General features: G+C 38.6%; 1 protein-coding gene across 2 annotated transcripts in view; it reads left to right on the plus strand.

Moving 5' to 3' along the window:
* LOC141387650 (uncharacterized) overlaps positions 1-23,599 on the plus strand; it is a 105,001-nt gene that overhangs the window by 61,301 nt on the left and 20,101 nt on the right. For both annotated transcript variants that reach the window (XM_073957613.1, XM_073957614.1), the window contains exon 12: positions 7,950-8,049. In XM_073957613.1, coding sequence (XP_073813714.1) covers positions 7,950-8,049 — 100 coding nt within the window. The remainder of the gene's footprint in view (positions 1-7,949; positions 8,050-23,599) is intronic.

Here is a 23,599-nt window from a genome sequence, read left to right on the forward strand (position 1 = left end):
CTTGCACGGTCGTGGGTTCGATTCCCAGGCCAGGCAACATCAAATTTTCAACGGTGGCAAAATACCCCTCAGTGCTGTTGGCGACATTTCCTGAGTATTCGGACTCGGAAATAAACAGTAGGTCCGATATCATTGAGCTAATATGAATCCGGGGTGCACTCATTGATATGAGAGAAATCTCCCTTGTCCCATCTGGGATGTTTGTGGAACAATTATATTATTATTTTTATATAGGGGAAACGACCATTGGGAAAAATCGGATACTCCTCAGGGTGGAGTACTCTCTCATCGTTGCTGTTGCTACTCGTGATCAACAACATATTAACGAAATTGGACAATCAGGACACTGAAGTTTTTGCATACGCAGATGACGTAGTAGTACCACAGATTATTGGCGGATTCCTGTCTACAATTTCGAAACTTATACCTATAACGAGTGGTTTTATCGAAGGCTGAGGTTAGCTCAGCCGTTGCCAGGGTCGACTTAAGGAATCACGAACCCTAAGTAAGAACAACAGTTAATTGTGTTTCAATGCTTTATTGCTACACTTACGTAAATATGAAAATTCAATGATTTTGAGATTAGTTGGATATATAGTGTATGTTGGTTGGCTGATGTTACGAACAACCTCGGGTGAATTCTGTCGGCTCGATGGTGCTCGGGTTGATGTAATCGGACAGATGGATAAGATCTTTCGATGACAATTGTGTTGTTGCTGTCGGCTGGTTGGTAATCGGGTGTGGGGTTCGGATTAGTGCTATTCGGGTGGCTGTCGGCTCGACAGTCGTCGGACGTGTTGCTCGGCTCGGTGGTATTCGGCTGTTGGTGGCTTCTTTGCAATCGTTGGGTGTGTTGCTCGGTTCTGGGTAATCGGATGCCGTCGGCTCGTTGACAGTCGTCGGGTGTGTTGCTCGGATCTGGTGTAATCGGATGTTGTCGGCTCGTTGGCAGTCGTCGGCAACACTCATCTCGGCAGTACTCGGATCAGCAAACGGCTGGGTGACGTTCGGGTGAATGATGGTACTCGGTTGTGTGACGATCGGTTGTGCTACTCTGTAAAGAGAAGATCCGGGAATGGTTAGGTTATGGAGCGAACGAATCGCAAGGAGTGAACGAATCCTCAGGAGCGAACGAATCGCAAGGAGCTAACGGATCGCAGTGCCGACGACTGTCGCTAGATTCGGTTCATGTGACTGCGGTCAATGCCACACGTCTTATCTTGTACTTCGTTTAACGCCAGCACTCGACAAATTCAGCGACGAAAACTAAACATCTTAACCGTCTAGCTGTGTGGAGTGAATGAGAATTATGTCCGAACATAACTCACAGATTGTGCGTTAAAGTTTAAATCATGTAAGGTAAACAGAGAGAACTGGCGATCTTTTCTTAGTTCGGTCCATGGAACAAATGTTCTTAATGGGCCAGCTAAGTAAGTAAGTAATAAGGTAGTTTTGTATTGATACGGGGTGTAATATAAGAGAGGCGGCTGTGCAATGTAGCAGTCACGTTATATACCCTTGATGGGCCATCGAAGTTAAGTACCTAAGTAAAATTGCGGATGTAGAGGGGATTAATATCACTTTTTCTTGATTGGAAAGAACAACAATAATTCCTTTTGGAGATAAAAGCACTTGGTGAGTATATTAAGAATCCCAAAGGACAGATCCGCCGTGAGTCGAACTTCTGCGTTATGGCGTGGTGAAGTTTTTGCTTGAGACCCTGTAAGCCATCTGGAATTAGCGTTATATCTTCGTTCACTGTTGCTTTAGATTATTTATGAGATGAAATGTCTTCAGTCAAATCGAATAAGGATTATTTTCGTAGAGCATTTCGACCTTCTGACTTGCTTTCTTCAATGTCCGTTTCGTCCTTTATTTTAAAAACCGCTATAAAAGTACCACAAGATGACGTTTTTCAGCTTCGAAATATTCTGCAAAAATGTCGCTCAGAAAATTTTAGGTACGGCTCTCCTTGACAACTAATCGATTTTGTCGCGTTTTCTTGGTCGTTTTGTGCATTAACCCTGTTTTTGTTCAGAAAAAGACTATATTTTGTTTTTTGTATATTCGTCACAGAATATACAAAAACACAAAACATAGTTTTTTCTGAGTCAAAACAGGGTAAATGTCAAAAATGACCATGAAACCGCGACAAAATCGATTAGTTGTCAAGTCGTATCTAAAATTTTCTGAGCGACATTTTTGCAGAACATTTCGAAGTTGAAAAACGTCATCTTGTTGTACTTTTATAGCGGTTCTTAAAATAAAGGACGAAAAGGATTTTGAGGAAGCTAGTTAGAAGGTCGAAATGCTCTACGAAAATAATCCTCATTCTATTCGACTGAAGACATGTCATCTCATAAATAAGCTAAAACGGCAGTTAACAAAGATATAACGCTAATTTCAGATGTCTTACAGGGTCTTCAGCAGAAACTTCATCACGTCATAACTCGGAAGTTCGATTCACGGCAGATCTGTCATTCGGGGTTCTTAATATACTCACCAAGGCCTTTCTTCCCCAAGAGGAATTTTTCGCGCCCCAGACTTTCACCTCCATTTTGTTGCACAGTTTTATACGCAGGCTCTATAACAATATCGTAAGTTCCATCCTGTTATATATAGATCTCTTGTCTGGTGGAACTCATTATGATATGAGGTTGTAAAAAAGTCATCACCCTACTGTATATACATATATTGTCGATGATGAAAATGATGTATGTACATATGTATGTGTAAAGCTGTGCGTGTTTTTTTTTTTGTGTGGAGTTTATTTGGTTGGGCTTCTTACTTCCTTCCTTTATTTGATTTAAATATGTACAATTTAATTCCAGGAATTGCTTGTGGCTTTTGTTTATATAATTCTCTTGTTCATATTTATGTGTTGGTGGGTGATTGGGTGTACGACTCAGATGTTTACATGTGACACACATAAATATAACAAATATTTTTTAAGGTGCATACATATGTTTGTAAACATGTTTTTGTGGTTCACATGTTTTATTATTTTTCGATTCTGCACTTCTGTGGCGTACACAGGAGGATATTTAAAGTTTAATTGGATCCTCATGTCGTAGTAGTTTGTAAGACTAAATATTGTTGATTTTCCAACAGAGATAAATTTCACTTTAGAGAGCAAACTTAAATTTTTTATGTATACAATTTTCGAACGATTTACGTACTAGTTTCCAAGTTAAGCAACTGGAACACGAATGCCGCAGATATAACCCACACCCACTAAATTATACTGTCGTTTAAGAAGTTAGTTACGCACCTCATTAGACGTACAATGTATCTGCGTCAAACAAGGTTCATGTAGTAAGATTACACCGAAAGCAAATTCAGTCCTAGGTCTTCTGTGTCACCTGGTTATTACACACGGTGCTCTTGAACCAACTTTAACTGGAAGGTGCTTACACCTGGGAAGTTTTTGCGGATTCTGAAACTACAATGTTCTGTTGGAAAATTTGGTTTTACTTCGGGTATTCGACCCGCAGGTATATGGCGGGAGCGACTGCAGCAGTGATTATGTATCGCAACATCCTCTCTGTCATGTAGAACATCAGAAGAGTTGGACACAATTCCTGAAGCGGTGATTAGTGAACACTCTGCAACTATGCCAATTGGCTCTCCCATGATTAATGAAAATGCGGTTTTCGGAGACGATGAAATCCGGCGGTATGCTGATGGAGATAATAATGGGGAGATGGTCTGACCCATGTAAAACGACGGGTTGCCAGGTGACGTTATTTGTCAGACCAGCTGAGACGAAGGTTATTTCTGGCGAACTGTGACACTTTTCGCTAATTCAGATAGGGAATTTTCATTAACCGTGCAAAGCCTAGAGCTATCAATCTGCTCAGCCAGCACTATATCCCTTTGGTGATTGCCGAGGACCAAGTGCCACAACTCATGATGAGCATGAAAGTCCCCCAAGACCAGTCGGTTATGACCTTCTAAAAGCGTGAAGGTCATGCTGGGGCTATAACCTGGAGTACAGCTAGCTATTTATCAGCGGAATGTATACGTTGAGGAATTCTACCTCGGCAGATGCACACGTGACTGCTACACCCATATATACCATGGACGGGTCATTAGAGCCAGACTCAGCGATATAGATGTGTGTTGTACAGACTGGTGCAAAAGGAAAGCTAATCACCCATCTCCATTTCTGATGCGATCCTTCCTGAGTTCCTACCTCAAACCGCGATAAGCTGCAGTTGTTGTTGAGCATGGTTTCCTGCACCGCCGCTTTCATCTTTCGACTCATAAAATCCACGATTTTAAGTTTAAGACCTGCTCTCGAATCGCTTGATTTTTCTGGTGACCACTTGTGTTCACTGCCCCCCTTACGACGCACAATGGTTCAGAATCGTTTTTTCCTGGTCAGAATTATGTAACTTTTGAACGGATAGATATATTTTCCTAATTCTTTCTTTTTTAGACAGATAACACAATCAGCTTTCTGATGAATGATGAATGTAAGCGGGCAATACATGTCTGGTAGTTGCAGAGGAATTCAAGGCCAAAGTTAAACTTTTGAGTTTTTTTTACTATTTAGTGTTTATGTATTGTTTATACCTTCCTATATATTAAAGATTGCCAAACACCAATAAATAAATTAAAAAATACGAAATTTTTTTTTTTCAAATTTAAAAAAAAAATAAAATTTTTTTTTCAAAATTTAAAAAAAAAAAATAAATTTTTTTTTCAAAAAAAAAAAAAAACAATTTTTTCAAAAAATTTTAAAAAAAATTTCAAAAAATTTAGATTTTTTAACAAACTAAAAAAATTCTCCTTGCGGTTTTACAAAACTCATATAAAAACTCATGTACTCCAAAAATGTTCATTTGTGTGCAAAAAAATTGTAATTCATATGGGAACTGGTATGGAAAAATACACAAATTTTTAACCATGTAATTTCAATATATTTAAAAAAAGATTAAACGGACTGAACGGGACCGTACAAAAGTATATATGCGCTGAAAGAGGAGCCTCTCTGGCATCTTTCTGTGAAAACAGAACATTGGTCCATGTTGTTTCACAAAAGTTCTAGTCCACTAAATTTGGAATTTCATACAATTTAGTACCAGAGGAAACATAAAATAACTCATGTTGTGTAGACGCTACGGTAATTTGTTAAAACGAGTTTGAAAGGCCACCTTCCTACCTACCTAACAAAATAACACAATGAACACAATACCTTTTAAAGTTTCCGAGAAATAGCTACTTCTTTCTCCAGAAATTTGCAAAAAATACGCATTTCCCAAAAATGGGAAACATGTTCGTCTTTAGGGGCACCCCACGCCCACACGTTCCAATATTTTGAGCTAATTTTTTGGTTTCCTTATTTTTAATATGTTTACTATCGAATCCCATATAGGAATTAAATATCTGTAACAAAACAAAATTTTTATTTTTGGCCAGGAAAATAGTTTCTTGAACCATTGTGCGACGGTACAAGTTTCATCAGGGGCAAGTCCATACTTCCTGAGAAAATAGCCGGAAAGGTGCAAGAAAACCCCTATGACACCGTGTGTAGTGGTTGAATCTTAAGATAACTCTCGAAGGGATCTGCCGATTCTGTCCAAAATTTGGCCTTCATAATATTTTGTCCAAACCTAGTCTATGTTTGAAGATAAGCCATATCGGTCCACTCCTTCAGGTACCACCCCTACCAAAGTTCGAATATGTTCTGTATGTCTTGAAGGGAGTGACCGATTTGGTCCATACTTTACACATCCTAATATATCTACCAGATATAGATTAGGTTTGAATATTGACTATATTTGTCCACTCTTTGGGGACCTCCCACACAAAATTTCGGATAAATTCACATTAAGACCTGCTCTCGAATCACTTTCTGTTGAAGCAACTTATTATGTCAATTACAACGGTGAAATTCTGAATGTTTTTTCAGGGGTAAGTCCAATAAGTATCTTGGGAAAACAGCCCAAAAGGTGTAAAAACCCCTATGATATGGTGCCATTATCGCTGCAGAGCACGATAACTCTCGAACTAATCAACAGATTTGGACCAAAATTTGGCCTTCGTCATATTTTGTCCAAACTTAGTTTCAGTTCGAAGATGGGCAACAACTTCCGGTACTCCCCCAATATTAAACCAGTAAGGATAGGATCATAGCCGGGCGGGGCCGACTATATGATACCCTACACCCCTGTGAATATGTAAAATATAGGAGATATATATCAGTTTGAACTGATTTCTATATACTATGGTACACTTATTACTAGAGAAAATTCCGTCACACATTCCAAATTTCATCAAAATTGGACAGATCGGGCGAAAATATACATAGGAGCTATATCCAAATCTGAGCCGATTTCGATATACATAAGTTGGTACACTTATTTCTAGACCAAATTCAGTCACACATTCTAAATTTCATCAAAATTGGACGTAAATAGCGTGTTTGGTGCAGCAAATACGTCAAATCGGTCGAAAATATGTATGGAAGCTATATCCAAATCTGAACCGATTTCGATTTAGTTTGGCACATTTATTTTTAGACCGAATTCAGTCACACATGCCAAATTTCATCAAAATCGGTCGTATATAGCGTGTTTGGTGCAGCAAATACGTCAAATCGGCCGAAAATATGTATGGAAGCTATATCCAAATCTGAACCGATTTCGATATAATTTGGTACATTTATTAAAAGACCTAATTCCGTCAAAATTTCAAATGTCATCAAAATTGGACAGATATAGCGTGTTTGGTGCATCAAATACCTCAAATCGGACGAAAATATATATGGGAGCTGTATCCAAATCTGAACCGATTTTCACCAAAAGTAATAGCGTTCTTCCGACAGCTAAAAAATGATCTTGCCCAATTTTCAGCCAAATCGGACAACAAATGCGACCTGCACGTTGCGAACGGACGCACGGACGGACATGCATAAATCGACTCAGAAAGTGATTATATGCATATCCCTAGAAGGAACTATGGGTCTATCTCCTTTCCTTATGCATGTTACATACAAATGCACTAACACATAATACCCCTTACCACAGTGTGGTGTAGGGTATAAAAAAATGTCGCTAAAATGGTATGCACGATGTCTCATGGACGGGCAACCAATTTGGTCCAAAATTTTTATCTTATAATATTCGGTCCAAATTTAGTTTAACTTCTAAAATGGCCAATATCGATCTTCTTCTTAGGGGTATCTCTCCCACAAAATTCATCATTTGTTTCTAAGTGCAGTTTAGGGTCTTTTGGAATTGCATACTGATGCTGTTCGTTGTGGTATGTTTTCCGTGGACAAGTCCATACTTCCTGGCATACTAGTCCAAAAGTGATACGATGACCCACTGAAATGACTACATTCCATCTGTCCGTTGATGAAAGTTTCAATTCACATAGGCTTTTTTAATTAATTTTCAATCAAATTTCATTTCATAAAAATTGTTTACATTTTTGTGACATCCAATAATAATGGCCTTAATTAGTGGCAACTTTCATTGAACTTTCGACAATCAATTTAAGTACAATTAACAACAACATGTACACACATACATACATATGTACATACATACATATTTTTAATTTACTGCCTATTTTCCTTTCGACTCTCACGTCGTTCGTTGTTAATAAGCCGTGGAATTCTTTTGTAATTTGGTGGCACTTTTCTCTTTTTGAGTTGTCGTTGGAAGAAACAAAAAAAAAAAAAAAAAAAAAAAAAAAAAAAAAGAATACAAATTTGGATATAAATAAAGCAGTCATTTAGCTTTATAATAGTAAAATATTTTTCAAAGCTATATTTATATATTTTGAAAAAGAGTGTATTTTAATGACTCAATAATACGGATTGAAATGTAGTCACATAAATTTCGTATTTATGTTTATATTGATTTCCTATTGTCTTATTTGTATTTTCGGAATCTCTGCCATGTTAATAATTGATGTATCTTTGTTTGTCTTTGCAGATTCTTCTACTTATATCATTTTGCGTTTTATGCGTATCACTATCGTTTTAGTGGACAAAATCGCAGTTTAGCATTGGTCTCATCGTGGTTGTTTATACAGGTGAGTGTAATGGAATTTTAAGTAGAAAATAATTGAGAAGCAATTTATGTGGTCGTGTTATTCCTTATTATATCCTATATCTACAGCTTTATATATCAGAAATTCAATATTTTAAATAATTATACCCTCAGCCTTTAGGCTAAGGAGCAGGTTATAAACACGTTGATACGATGTTAATGTCCATCATCGAAATAATGATTTTAGACCCCAAGTATGTTTGGATAAAATCAGTGTCAGATAATTTGGAATCGATTTAGTCATATCCGTCCGTTTGCCTTTCTGGGAGGAGCGCACGATAACTCCCAAACTGATCAATCGATTTGTTGATTTGTTTTCTTTAAATATTACATACAGACGTAGATCAGGTTCGAAACTGTATTACATAGGTCTACTACTTCGTGTACCTACAAAAGTTTAGTTTTAGACCGGGTTTTCCAGAAGGTTTCCTCGCTGCTGCCCCTATTACAACTTACAGTATTTCTCGGCTACCTCCTAAGAATATGGCCCAAAAACTCTACAAAAACTTCCTCCGGTATCAACTAAAATTACCGATGAGCACGAACTGAATATCCGATTTGGCTGAAACTGTATACATCGTAAAATGTCTTCCAAAATTTTATCATGTTTCAAGAAGGTCTATATCGGACTATACCTTCGGGTAGATCCCCCACAAAGTATACAATTTTCGCATAAGTGCAGTTTAAGGACTGTATGAGCATCGTTTTGAAATTTTTACCGCAGATACTCCTAATGGCGCTGTTTACAGCGATATAATTTTTTTCGTTAGCAATGGTCTAAAAGCTTTATAAAATCCCGCCGTGGCCCACAAGAATTGCGGGTGGGCACGACAAGGAGTGAGTCACTGCAATCGGTCCAACGTTTGTACATAATAATATTTCTCTCAAATTTAAATCAAGTTTAAGATAGACTATATGGAACCCATCGAGGTGCTGTGGAAAGCACGTCCGTCTTGCCCTCAGAAGGTCTGCGCTTCAGTCCCCGACCAGAACATCAAAGTGTTTGCCGGTGGCAAATTCCTTCAGTATAATGTATGTTGGCGTACATTTCCTAAATATTTTAATCATGAAAATCTTCCCTACAAATGGTCTAGTAGGACACCCCGTTCAGACTCTGCGATAAAAAGTAGGTCACATATCAGTGATATGATATGAGAGAAGTCTCCCTCCCTTGTACCTTAGGGGGAACATACGAATGTATATCGGACATCTCTTCGCGGTACTTCCTCGCCCACAAAAGTTTATAATTTTTCATAAGTGCAGATTAAGGGTTGTGCAACGATTGTTTTGAAATGGTCCTGACCGGTCCTGGCCGTTTTGAACATGGCAAAGCCCAGGATTTATCTTGGTCCCTTTTTCATCTTACGTGGACACTGACTTTTCGCCGACATTAGTGTCATAAAGGAAATACGATGGATTGGGAAAGACGTCATAACAACACCTAAAGGTAACGCACTCTGGATTATAGCTGCCATGACAAAAAACATGAGTTTGGTTGCGGATTTGTAGTTGGTCGGAGATTAAAACATCTGGTCTCCAGTTTTATCCCAGCGAATGAAAGACTTGCTGCAATACAGAAAATTCTTCAACATCAGCTTTATTTGCCCTTATGCTGTCACTGAAGACAAGAACAAATAGACCAAAGATATATTTTACGAGCGCATAGAATAAACATATGACCGTTGTCCTGCCCATGACGTTAAAATTATTCTAGGCGATTTTAATGCCAAAATTGGAAAGGCCCAACGTCGGGAAATTCCACAGTGAAAAGTCTCACAATGGTATGAGGCTGATAGTTTCGCAGCGTCAAAAACATGTTAGTTACCAGTACCAGATTTAAGCGGTAATATAATGCCACTTGAGGTCTTTTTAGGCAACAGAAGACCTCTTCAGATCTTATTTAGGCATCAGACAATCTTTTGAAGTCCTCTATGAAAGCAGGCGGCCTCAGGAGGCCTTATTACGACAACAAAGGACCACTGGAGTATTCTTTGAACAGCATAAGACTTCTTGAAGCCTTCTAAAGACAACAGAAGAAATCTTAAGTTCTTCTATAGACAGCAGAAGACCTTTTGAGGTCCGCTATAGACAACAGAGGATCTCTCTTGATTTTCTTAAAACAACAGAAGACTTTATGAGGTCTTCTATAGGCAACTTAAGACTAGATGGATAAGACCCTGGATGTCTTATTAAGACAAAGGAAGAAAATCTCTTAGGTCTTCTATTGACAACGAAAGACCTCTTAAGGTGTTTTATAGACAACAAAATTCTATAGACATCAGTAAACCCCTTGACATTTTATAGACTGATGATTATGAGATCATCTACAGTCAACAGAAGAACTCTTGTAGTTTTCTATAGGCAACAGTAGACCTTTTGAGGTTTTCTATACAAAAGAACTATTGAATATTGAGGTCTTCTAGGGACTACATTAGTCCTCTTGAGGTCTTTTATGTACAACAGAAGACCTATTGAGGTCTGTTATAGAGCATGGAAAACTTCATGAGGTCTATAGGCAAACGAAAGCCTCTTGAGGTCTTCTACGGAAAACTTCATGAGGTCTATAGGCAAACGAAAGCCTCTTGAGGTCTTCTATGGACAACAAAAGGCCGCTGAGGCCTTCTATAGATAAGAAAATACACCTTGAGGTCTTCTATATGTAACACAGAACCACTTGATGTCTTGTATGGATAACAAAAGACCTCTTAAGATCTTCTCTAGACACCAGAGGACCTCTTGATGTCTTCTATAGACAACAGAAGACTTCTAAGTACGAACAGACACAACACGGAAGTTAGACATCATCGGTAAGCTGCAACCACAACAGATATCGCCAACATATTCCGTTTAACCGGCCCAATTACTAAACAAAATCACTCCTCGTTCCGATAACATATCAGCACAGTAACAAAATATTACCCACTACATTCAAACAGCCGCATAATTTATAATTCTACCAAAGAGTGAAACACCAAATTTATGGCTTTGGTACAGGCACATCCTCCTGTAGAGACCAGGAAGTAATTTTGTAACTGATACATATAATGTGATCAGGATATGAAAAAAAGTATTCTTCCGAAACTGTTGCTATCCAATAGTAGCGAAGACGACGAAGATACCACTGATCCAATCCCCGAATATGGTATTGAATGTATACCGCCCGGCCAAGATAAGGTAAAGACAGCAATAATCCTGCTGAAGAATAATAAGGCTGAAGGAGCCGATGGTTTACCAGCTGAGCTGTTCAAAACCGTAGACGACGTAGTACGCAGGTGTAGGTGTATGCATCAGCTAGTTAGCACCATCTGGCAGGTAGAATGCATACTTGACGATTGGAAGCTCCGCATCTCGTGCCCCGTCCACATGAAAGGAAATAAGACTATATTCTTTAACTAAAAGGTCATAATTCTTCTCACTATTGCCTACAAGATAGTGTCAAGGATATTGTGCGAACGACTAAAGCCTATGGTAAACGAAATAATTGGAACATATTACTGCGGCAAATTCTGGAAAAGACCAAGAGATGCAGAACGACACTTACCACAATTTTGTCCATTATAAAGCAGCCTTCGACAGCCTCCTACGTTCATAGGTATTGCTAGCTATGTCTGGCTTTGGCATCCCCGCGAAGCTTATTCGTCGGCTTTGTAAAATTGCCCTAACTGAAACTCGGTCCTCAGTTGAAATAGGAAGCCTCCTTTCGGAACAGTTTAGTACCAAGAGAGGTTTCAGACAAGGATACAGCCTTTCGTATGATCTCTTCAGCATTCTATTGGAAAAGGTAATACGAGATGCAAATGTCAAAAAAAAGGACAATTTATACCAATATCCGAATGTTACTTGCGGATTCTGAAGATATTGACATCTTTGGTCGATCAGAAAAGGAAGTAACTGATACCTTTAAGAAGGTCGAAGGAGAATCTGCTAAAGTGTGTCTGGCGGTAAAAGGCGACAAGACCAGGTTGATGGTATCGACGCGAAATGCGTCCATAGAGCTCGGACCAACTGTGGAGGTTGGTACCTATAATGTTGAGGTAGTAAAAGACTTCGTCTACCTCGAACCGCCAAACACACAACAAAAGCCAATAGATGATACTTTGGCTTAAGTAAGCAGTTTAAAAACAAAGTCACATAAACACTGATACTACCCGTGCTAATGTATGGTTCGAAGCCTGGATACTTGAGGAAGCAGATAGACCAGGTGTGTTTTTGAGAGCAATATTCTTCAAAAGATCTACGGCCAATCTGCGTTGACGGTGAATATCGACGTCGCACAATGGTTCAGGAATCGATTTTCCTGGCCAAAAATCAAAATTTTGTTTTGTCAAAGATATTTAATTTCTATTTAGGATTCGATAGTAAACATATTGAAACTAAGGAAACCAAAAAATTAGCCCAAATATTGGAAGGTGTAGGCGTGGCGTGCCCCTAAAGACGAGCATTTTCCCCATTTTTGGGAAATACGTAATTTTTGCAAATTTCTAGAGAAAGACGAAGCTATTTCTCTGAAACTATAACAGTTATTGTGTTCATTGTTTATCTGTAAGGTAGGGAGGGTTGTGGCCTTTAAAAATCGTTTTAGTAAATTACCATAGCGTTTACACAACATGAGCTATTTTATTTTTCCTCAGGTACTAAATTTTATGAAATTCCAAATTTAGTGGACTAGAACTTTTGTGGAACAACATGGAACAAAGTTCTGTTTTCACAGAAAGATGCCCGAAAGTCTCCTCTTCCAGCCCATATTTACTTTTGTACGCGTCCCGTTCCGTCCGTTTAACACTTTTTTCAATTGATTGAAATTACATGGGTAAAAATGTGTGTTTTTCTATACTGTTTCCATATGAATTGCCGTTTTTTTTGACACAAATTACGACTTTTTTGAGTAAATGAGTTTTTATACGAGTTATATAAGTTTTATTAAAACCCAAGGAGAATTTTTTTAATTTTTGAAAAAATTTAAATTTTTTTTGTAAATTTTTTTTTTTTACAAATTTTTTTTTTAATTTTTTTCGAATTTTTTTTTAATTTGTTTTGGTAATTATTTTGTTTATTTGTTGGTGTTTGACCATCTTTAATACATAGGAAGATATACAAACCTAAAAAACACTCATATTTTGATGAAAAATAGTTAAAAAACTCAAAAGTTTAACTTTGACCTTGAATGTCTCTGCAACTACCAGACCGCTCATAATTCGTCTGAAAGCTGATTGTGTTATCTGTCTAACAAAAAAAGAAAGAAAAGAAAGACAAAACAATTTTTGGCCAGGAAAAACGATTCTGAACCACTGTGCGTCGTATGAACCACGAGCTGTATCTGCTATACAACGACATCAGTATACACAGTTAAACTTATCGAGATACAACGATTACGTTGGCTAGGCCATGTCATGAGAATGAGCGACAATGGACACACGCAGAACTGTCAGATCAAGGCTTCGATGGAGCAAACAAGTGGTAGACGAGATCGAAAAAAGCGGTATTCCAAAAAGCAAAACAACAAATAGAGTGGAATGGAAATCTTTTCTTAGTTCAGCTTATAGGTCTTTTTACTGAAAGTCAACAATGTTAGTAAGTAAATTAGCCAAAGATTGAATTCTTATTGAATTTTTTTGATGGTTTCATTTAAATACTCCGATTCCACAATATCTGTGATCCTCTATCTAACGTGATAAAGTGAAAACAGTAATGCTGAATTAATTTTATATTCAATACATTTTTTTCTGGCATGAACATCATCATTATAAATTTATCGTCTCAACAACAATTCAATGCAAACAAATAAATCAAAACATCATCAGCAAAAATAAATAATTTTTTTCACATACAAATAAATTTATTCGAATATTTTGTGAGTAATATACACAAATACACAAATACACAGATACAATTTGTATACTAATGTAACATAATACCATTTTGCAAATTGTATATATTTTGTCACAAAGTCGGTGATTTATATATTCAGATTGAAATAAAATTTCATTAATATTAAGCAAAAATTAATAACTTTTCAAAGAATTTCTCTTGTTCTCACTTGCTCTCTTTATCTCTGTGGATAACATGGCGTATACATGTTGACAACTTGTATACGCAATGATAAATAAAGTTTACTGACAATAATTATCTTGCCACAAGGTTTTCTGGGAATCGAAAATACCGAACTACAGACAAATCGCTTGCAAAATGTGTCAATATTGAAAATTGTGAAAGTGTTTGTTATATATGAGGTGTCTTTTAATTGGCAGACAAGTGTCAAATTGCCACCAATTCGTTTGGGGAATGCCTAAAATTCAATGTACATATCGCTCATTTACTCAAAGAGTGGCATAAATCAAAAAATGCGTTTTCTGAGTTAGAAATTTCTATTTTTTCTACAACTTCTACTTTATATTGTGTCAATTTTTATCTCTAAAACTCAACGAGTTTCATCCCATTTACTACGAGTTTCGCATAATTCAACACAAAAGTTTTTGAGTTTATGAAGCACTAAAACACGTCAAATCATGCAATCCCGCGGTAGAGGGTTCTTTGTACCGGATTGACCCGGAACTACCACCTCAGTGTACATATGTTTGTATTTGTTTCGTTTTTCTGTGTTGGGAACAGCATATCCCGGAATGCCTGTTCCGAATCCTTTTGGTCCGTGCCGGGACGGAGGAAAACCCAGGATCAATATATTTGTGCTCAGTTTGTCACCTCCGCATCTTCACCCACATCCAGCCTTCGGTGAGATGCAATAGATGTCAGGGATGGATGCATCTAAGGGGTTGCTCTGGACTTGTCCACGTGAGGGACCAAGACAGGGACTACGTTGCTGCATGCTATGTGAATACAGTCCCCAGTGAGCCGTCATCGGATTACGAAACTCCCTCGTCGTCTGGTTATGAGACTCCCCCGCAGTCCCCTCGACCACAACCGCACATGCAGCCTTTAACACCAGCCGTTTTTGTCCCCATCCCGGAAAATGCATCCTTTTTGCAATTTAATTGCAATGGACTCCGAGGTAAGATCGAGGAAATAGTAGATTTCATGAGACGGAGGAATATCAAGGTCGCTGCGGTGCAAGAAACCAAGCTCAACAACAACTATAGCTTACAACGTTGCGATGGTTGCAACGTGCTAAGGAAGGATCGCACCAGAAGTGGAGGTGGGGGATTAGTTTTCCTATTGCACCAGTCTGTCCAATACAGACCTATCTCGCTTGAGTCTGTCTCTAATGACCCGTACATGGAATGCATGGGAGTAGCAGTCAGGTGTGGAACTGCCGAGATAGAGTTGCTGAACGTATACATCCCGCCGAGAAATAGCTGTATCTGAGATCACTTGCCTAACATTAGGCCGCTTTTGGAAGGTCATAGTCGTCTGGTCCTGGGAGACTTTAATGCGCATCATGAAATGTGGCATTCGGCCCTCGGAAACGATCAGAGAAGTACAGCGCTGGCTGAGCAGATTGACAGCCCTACGTTTTGCACGGTCAATGAGGACGCCCCTACCGGAATTAGAGGAGAGTGTCACAGTTCGCCGGACACAACCATCGTGTCACCTGGTCTGAAAAATGGCGTTACCTGGCAACTTTTCATTTCCCTTGGATCAGACCATCTCCCTATAATTGTCTCCATTAGCAGCCCACCCGATGTCATTACCTCTGAACGCCGCACATTCGTCAATCATAAGAATGCTGATTGGCCGGGTTTCAGAGATTTCACCAATCACCGCTTCAGAGAACTGCCCAATCCTTCTGATGTTCGGTTAGCGGAAAGGACGTTCCGAGACATCATCACTGCTGCAACCGCTCGCCATATCCCTGCTGGTCGAATATCCGATGTAAGACCAAACTTCGCAGCAGAGGCGACGGGATTAGCAAATGAGCGTGATGAGCTTCGCCGAACCAACCCCAATGACCCCAGAGTCAGGGAGCTGACACTGGAAGTGGTCGGCGAGCATAAGCGGAACAAGTGGTTTAATCATCTGAAGAGGTGCAACATTGTAGCCGGTATAGGTGAATTGTGGGCACTCTCGAACCCTGGAAGAAGGGAAGATAGGCCCTCAGTTACGTTTGGCAACGTTACGTTGACTGACCCGAAGAGGTGCGCAAGTTATTTCAATCGACAGTTTGTCGAACACCCCGAGAGAGACATGGCGAAGAGAAGAGCATTACGTCGCATCAGATCTCTTCCTGCTGAGGAGGAACCAGCACAGTTTACAATGGATGATGTTGCCAATGCCATCAGGAACGCTAAATCATACAAAGCGTTGGGACCTGATGGAATCTCCATGGTAATGCTGAAGCAGCTGGATGAGCCGGAAGTGGAGTATCTCACTAAAGTTCTCAAACTGCTAGCTACCCTCATTGTTCCCGAAGTCTGGAAAATGGGCAGGGTGGTCCCACTACGGAAGCCCGGCAAGGATGCCAGCAAAAGTGAATCGCACAGACCGATTTAGCTTTTGTTGCCCGTAGCAAAGACCCTTGAGGTCTTAGTCCTCCCAGTACCGGAAATAGCTATCAAGTTCCCGATCATCAGCATGGATTCCGTAAGCAGCACAGTACGACAACTGCGCTGCACGCCATTACCACACATATTTGTCAAGGACTCAACCAGAGGCGGTCGTGCGATAGATCAGTGATGGTGGCGCTTGACTTATCAAAAGCCTTTGATACAGTCAGGCACTCCACGCTGTTTGAGCTGACAACCCTCCGGCCAAGCTTGAAACTTTGGATAGTCAATTATATGTGCGGACGGCAGTCGTACGTGGAATTCAGGAACAAGAAGTCCAGACCACGTAAAGTGAAACAGGGAGTTCACCAAGGTGGGGTGATATCTCCGGAACTGTTGAACCCCTACCTCTCCTGTATTCCGCACCCTCCAGACGGCATTGAGATCGTAACGTATGCGTATGATTGCACGATCCTGGCGTCGGGTACCTATCCTGATGACATCTGTGAGATACTGAACAACTATTTAAACGATCTTACCATCTTTTTCCATTTGAGGAATATGCAGATTTCCTCCACAAAATCAACAGCTACTCTGTTCACCACATGGACAGCGCAGTTTGGAAGAGAATTGAATTTCGTGGTCGACGGTAGCAGAATTCCGACCACAAACTGCCCCAACATTTTAGGGGTCACATTCGAGACTACTTTCACGTCGTGCGCGCACCCCACAGCTATATGCGACAAACTAAAAAGTAGGAACAAGGTCCTCAAGTCTCTAGCCGGCAGCACTTGGGGTGCAGATAAAGAAACCTTGTTGACCACATATAACGCAATAGGTCGGATAGGTGGTAAGTTATGCGGCGCCAGTCTGGTCCCCGAAATTATGTGATACGAATTGGAAAAAGTTTCAAACTTGCCAGAATGCCGCCCTGAGAACAGCAACAGGGTGCCTCCTCAAGTCTACAGTGGATCATCTACATGAGGAGGCAAAGATTCTTCCAGTAAAGCAACACAATGAGAAGCTTTGGTTGCAGTACCTGCTTGGATGTTACTGTGTGAGCCATCCCAATCACCATCTTGTGGGTAGGCCTGACACACCCAGGCATATCAGGAAGGATATTCATGCTCTAGAGGGAGAGGTCCAACGATACAGGAGAGAACCCCTAGATCAACAAACACATCAAGCAGGTTTGAATAGCATTCACGCGGACGCAGTTGCCAAGGCCTTAAGCAATTATAGTGTGAATAAAGTCCTCGAAATACATCCCCCATCTTTTACAGCTGGGGAGCGTCAGCTGCTACGACAAACTAGAGTAGTTTTGGCTCAACTACGCTCGGGATATTGCAGTCGACTAAATTCGTATTGGGCGGAAATCGATCGCGCCGTGCAAGACATATGTCCAGTATGCGGCATGGGCCCGCACGACACACAACACCTTTTCAACTGCCCCGAAACCTACTCATCGAAGTCCAGTGGATCTGTGGTTACATCCCATCGAAGCCACCACTTTCCTGGAACTGGAGATAGACCCAGAGCCAGATTGAACAGAAGAACGAACATACAAACATAATAACAAACACTGTTACAACAACAACAATCATGCTTTATCTTGCACAGCAATTTATGGTCCAAGTAGTTATTTTCAGGGTAATCATGAATATTTCCTCGGAATTTTCCGCACGGAAAATAATTTTAAAAAGTGCAATTTTTTTAAGCGGTATATAAAAACGTTGAAGACCTATTAGAATCGCTTAATTATGGAAAGCTTTCGTCGAATCGACAAAAGTATTCTCTTTTTGGACATAAATATGGAAATAAAAAAATTTGAAATTGGGGAAAGGGAAAAATTACGCACGGAATTTTTATTCCTGATTGCCCGTATATTTTTTGTGTAATAATCTTTTTAAGTTGGGATGTCAAATTTCAATCGCCAATTTAAAACGCGTTTTTCTCGAAACAGGATTTGTTTTGAGATGTGTCACTGTTTGAAAAAATGAGCGATAATAGTTAGTTATGTTGAAACTAAATTTAAACGTGCTACAATTTACCACACTTCTCCAATATGTATTCCAAAATTAATTTTTAGTCTTATGCAAAATCGCCGATATTTTAAAGGTTCTTGCGGTCGTATAAGTATTGACAGAACGTATATGTACAGGTGAATTATATGTGAGGTATATTTTTTTACAAACCTTCATCCTTTATTAATTAGTTTCCACAAAGATACATACATAAGTATGTATACCACATATCTCACACACATAACATTCGAAAGTAGAGCACAAGGAGTGCATGTGTGTGTCTTTATGTCGTTCAGTACAGTGACATTTGCCCAAAGCACGCATCGTCACCATAAATGCCCGAAGACGAAACCAACATGAAAATCGAAATTCCTTTTTTAATGAAATCTGATTAGGGTTTTGGGGTTTCCCGGTTTTTATCATTCCCGGGAAACGGGAATCATAAAATCGCCATTCCCGGGTATCCGGGATTTCCAGGGATAAAATAAGAGATTGGATCAATACAACAATACTTCTGACGTTTCTAGGGGCTTTTTGAGTTTTTGAGCTAATTTCTTAGGAAGTATGGATTTGCCCCGAAAAATTTGTACCGTTTTAACTAGGGTCGCACACAAAACATATTGCCAAACATTTAAAAGAGAGAGTGTGGGATATTTCTCCCTTCGACTGTTTTCTTACGTACTACCTACCCTATGTATTTGTTACCGGCAGTCTTTTCTGATAATTTGGGCCTTTACCTCAGGAAGAGTGGACTTGCCCTCCCAAAAACAATTTCGCCATCGTAACTCGGCCTTCAAGTAGAACTTTTTGGAAGGAATTTCAAATCGATTTGAGATAAGCTGTTAAACTGCACTTTTCCAAAATTTTTGTGTTGGAGGTACTTGAAGGGCTGGGCCCATATATAGCCCATATTCCAACCTGATACATGACTAGATGAAATAATACAATGTGCAAAATTTGGACCAATTAGAACATCCCTGCGGGAGTTATCTTTCTCATTTTCCATTTTAGGTGTTGCCGTCAAGGTTTTTTGGAGCTTTTCAGACATTATCTCAGGAAGTGTGGACTTGCCCCTTACAAAATTTTTACCGTCGCGTCGTAAAGGGGGCCGTAACGACAAACTGCTAAAAAATTTCAAATCTCATCCGAGAGGAGCTTCTAAACTTCACCTTTTCCGAATTTGGTACGGAACCCGTTCTATGCCTGGAACTAATATTACCATGTGCAAAATAATGGCCGAGTCGGTTACTCCCTTCGAGAGTTGCGTACGAAACGCACCATTTTAGTGATAATTGTTGAACTTTTGTGGGGAAGGTACCGGAAGTAGTGGACCACTGATATGGTCCATCTTCGAACTTAAACTAAGTTTGAAAAAAATCTCGAATGACAAATTTTTGACCTGATCGGTGCCTTTGTTCGAGAGTTATCGTGCGCACCAGCCAGCCAGCCAGCCGGAGCCTCTTTAGCCCAATGACTGAGAGTATAAAAATGGGACTTCAAAATAGAAAATATTCTTTCACACTTAAATGGAACAGAATAAAAATCCGTCATTATAGTCCACTTTTTTGGTGTGGCTCTTATAACTTTTTCCCTGAAAACACTTTGGTAGATTAAAGTTATTTCCAAATATTTTGTAATTTTTTGATTCTGTAAAATCTAATCGAATTCTGATTCTATGATATAAAAGTGACGGGCATAGTTTAGTCATTCATTCAATATTAGTTGCGATATATGTAAAAATATATTTCCCGATTTCCCGGGAAATATGATTTTGTTTCCCGGGAAAATCCCGTAACCAAAAAACCGAGAATTCCCGGCAATTCCTGGTGCGGGATTTCCTTACCCAAAACCCTAAATCTGATACATAAAGCTAAAATACATGCTCTGGCAAAATTTCAAGCTTCTACGTTCAAAAATAACGATCCTATCAAGAAATTACTTTTCGAAACATGGGACAATATTTCAGATGCCGTTGTAATGACGGATGCCAAAACCAAGCATTTTCGCGGTTTTAGATTCATTACTTACTCTCATTCCTACATGATTGATAATACTCCAAATACTCGCCCTAATAACATTGATATTCTATAAAACAGTTTTTAATTTTATAAAGTTTTGATTTTGTGGGTTACGCCTTCGGGCATTTATGGTGACGACATGCATGTCTATACATACATATCAGGAAAAATGTCTAAAATTGTCTTTTTCATTTCAAAAAAATCAAAAAAAAAATTTTGATACTACATCAATGATTTTTGGTACATAGATTAAGAAAAAAATAAGCATTCCAAATCTGTTTTCGTTACTAACTTTGATCGTTGCGCGCAAAAGATATGACTGTTTTAACTATAATAATTAGAAAAAATTCTAAAAAAACGCGGCTTAATATTTTTAGCTGTTATATCTTATTATCGTGAACTGAATTCGTAACCTTTGCGATGATGCAAAAAATAAAATCGCAAAGTCTCAATGGATTCGCGAAAAATCAAATTTGTTAAATAATTTCACGTATTTACAAACATATTTTTGAAACAATAGCGCTCATTCTTACGAAAAATATATAAAAAAAATTATAACAGCATCCAGACATTTTGAGGAGTAAAATGAAACATAAGTTGTGAAGGTAGGAGCTATAGTATTCAAGTTATTTGCAAAAATACGAAGAAAATATTACGAAAAAATTAAAATCATATTATTCTAATTTTATTTTTTTATGGTTTTCTAGGAAAAGTTGGAGAAAAAATGTTTGAGTTCTTCGGCATTTTCGTCAAAATTTCACGCAATAATGATAATATTTCGTTGTAACAAAATTTTCGCTTATAGTCTTCCTGTTGGATAATATTATTAGAACCTTATAACAAATCACAAGGAATTCCAATGGTGGCATAACGTTGAAATAATGTCATATTGAATATTACAACATTTGAGATGCATATAAACCGCGCAATTATGAAAATGACATGATGCGCATCCCATTTTCCAACACAGCGAATCAATCCCTCTTATTTGATATACAGTTTGTCAAATTATATTTGGCGACCACGATGTAGCATCTGCTGCATATTATGGTGCAAAACACAGTAAAATGGTCATAATTTCCGCGAAGTTCATTTACATTTTATGCGCATCCGATTTCAATAATCACCATTAAAAAATACATCATTCTATGCCGTTTCAATGCGATCCATCAAGAACCGTGGATGTAGCATCCCACTCAATTTTTAGAAAAAATTTATTATATCTCAGGATTTACGAGAGTTTTTAAATATCTGTTTTCGCGCAGTTTAAACACGCATATCGATCTATTTATTTGAGTAGAACTGACACACCCAAAACGCGTTTTATTATGCGATATTTTCAAAATAATTTTTTGCAAATTTTCGAAATTTGTGGGGTATCATATCCGCCGATCTAGTGGGTGGATTTTTACGCGTCGTGGCTTGTTAGATTCAGAACGCAAAAAAACTAAATTTACGCGGGTTTCCACGGAAATCGATTGACGTTTGTAAATTTTAAAACAAAAAAATAGGTTTTTTAGAAAAATTTACGCACAAAAATTTTGTGTTTGGGCGCAGATTACTGTGATCCTGTGAGGGCTACAACCTCATGTTATACATTAAAAAATGCGAAATCGCGGGTACTATAATCAAATAATAAGCTTTTAGGGAAATCCAGCTGCGCGTCCGGATTAGAGCAAAAATTCAAAAAACCCAATTTTTCTGGTTTCAAAATGTCAGCATCCGTTTGAGGTAGATACAGTGGATATATTAAAAATTATACATTAGAAACTTCAACTCTGAATTGTACTCTTTAACTTCTCCTTTGAGCATTAAGCTCTACATTGTGTTGTAAAACCACTAATTGGAAAATAACATAATGAAACTCGTTTTTTTCAACGATTTTTTCCGATTTTTTTACATTAGTACGACCACAGCTTCCGCTCAATTTATTATTTTAAGAAACCCCTCGGTGAATCGGGCTAAAACAGTTTATTTTACCGAAATGCGGTCAAAAGTTATGGTACAGTAAAACTGATCGCGAGTTACAATACCCCATACCTCAGTTTCAACATAAGTTAATTTTCTACAAAAAGCTTGATATGTATCTCATACAAATGTATCTGTTACAACATCAACAACATTTATATGACACGTGTATTGTTTGGGTGACGAGTAGCGAATAACGATGATGACAGTTCAACAAAAACAAATAACACGGTACACGTGAAATAAAAAAAAAAATTGGCTGCGGACGGAGAAATGAGTTTTTATTTTATTTGGAAATAAAGCGGTAGATTAAAAAAAAGGACAGTTAAAACAACTCAGAAAGTAAAGATGAGATCGACATCGAAAAATTATTTACCAGCCATAATTGGGTCGGGATTAATTAAAATAAGTTAAAAAGTATCAGTCAGCTTTGCCGACAGAGATATACCCTCAGCATGGGCAAATTGAAACACTTTTTATTCAAAAAACTTATGTATTTAGGGGGTTTCAAAATTTTGATCGTATGAACCGACAAAAATGTTGATTAGGATTAAAGTTCAAAATTTTTGCGGAAAAGGTACTTAAAGGAATGGACCGACATAGGCCATCGGGCGCCATAGGGGTTTTTTACACACTTCGGGCTGTTTTCTCAAGAAGTATGGACTTGCCCCTGAAACAACTTTTACCATCGTAAATGTAAGTTGCTTCAACAAAAATCAAAGTGATTAAATAGCAGGTCTTAAAGTGAACTTATCCAAAATTTTGTGTGGGAGGTACGGGATGGAGTGAACAAATATAGTCCATATTCGAACCTGATCTATATCTGGTAGATATTATGAGAATGTGTAAAGTATGGACCAAATCGGTCACTCCCATCAAGAGTTATCGGGCGCACAATTTTTCCGAATATTTTTGAACTTCTGTGGGGTAGGTACCTGAAGGAGTGGACCGATATGGCTTATCTGCGAACTTAAACTAAGTTAGGAAACAATATTACGAAGGCCAAATTTTAGACGGAATCGGCATTTCCGTTCGAGAATTATCTTGCGCTTCCACCCATAAACATGGTGTCATAGGGTTTGTTT

This window comes from Musca autumnalis, unplaced genomic scaffold (genome assembly GCF_047663935.1).
Source record: "Musca autumnalis isolate F117 unplaced genomic scaffold, ASM4766393v1 scaffold_5, whole genome shotgun sequence".
NCBI classification, from domain to species: Eukaryota; Metazoa; Arthropoda; class Insecta; order Diptera; family Muscidae; genus Musca; species Musca autumnalis.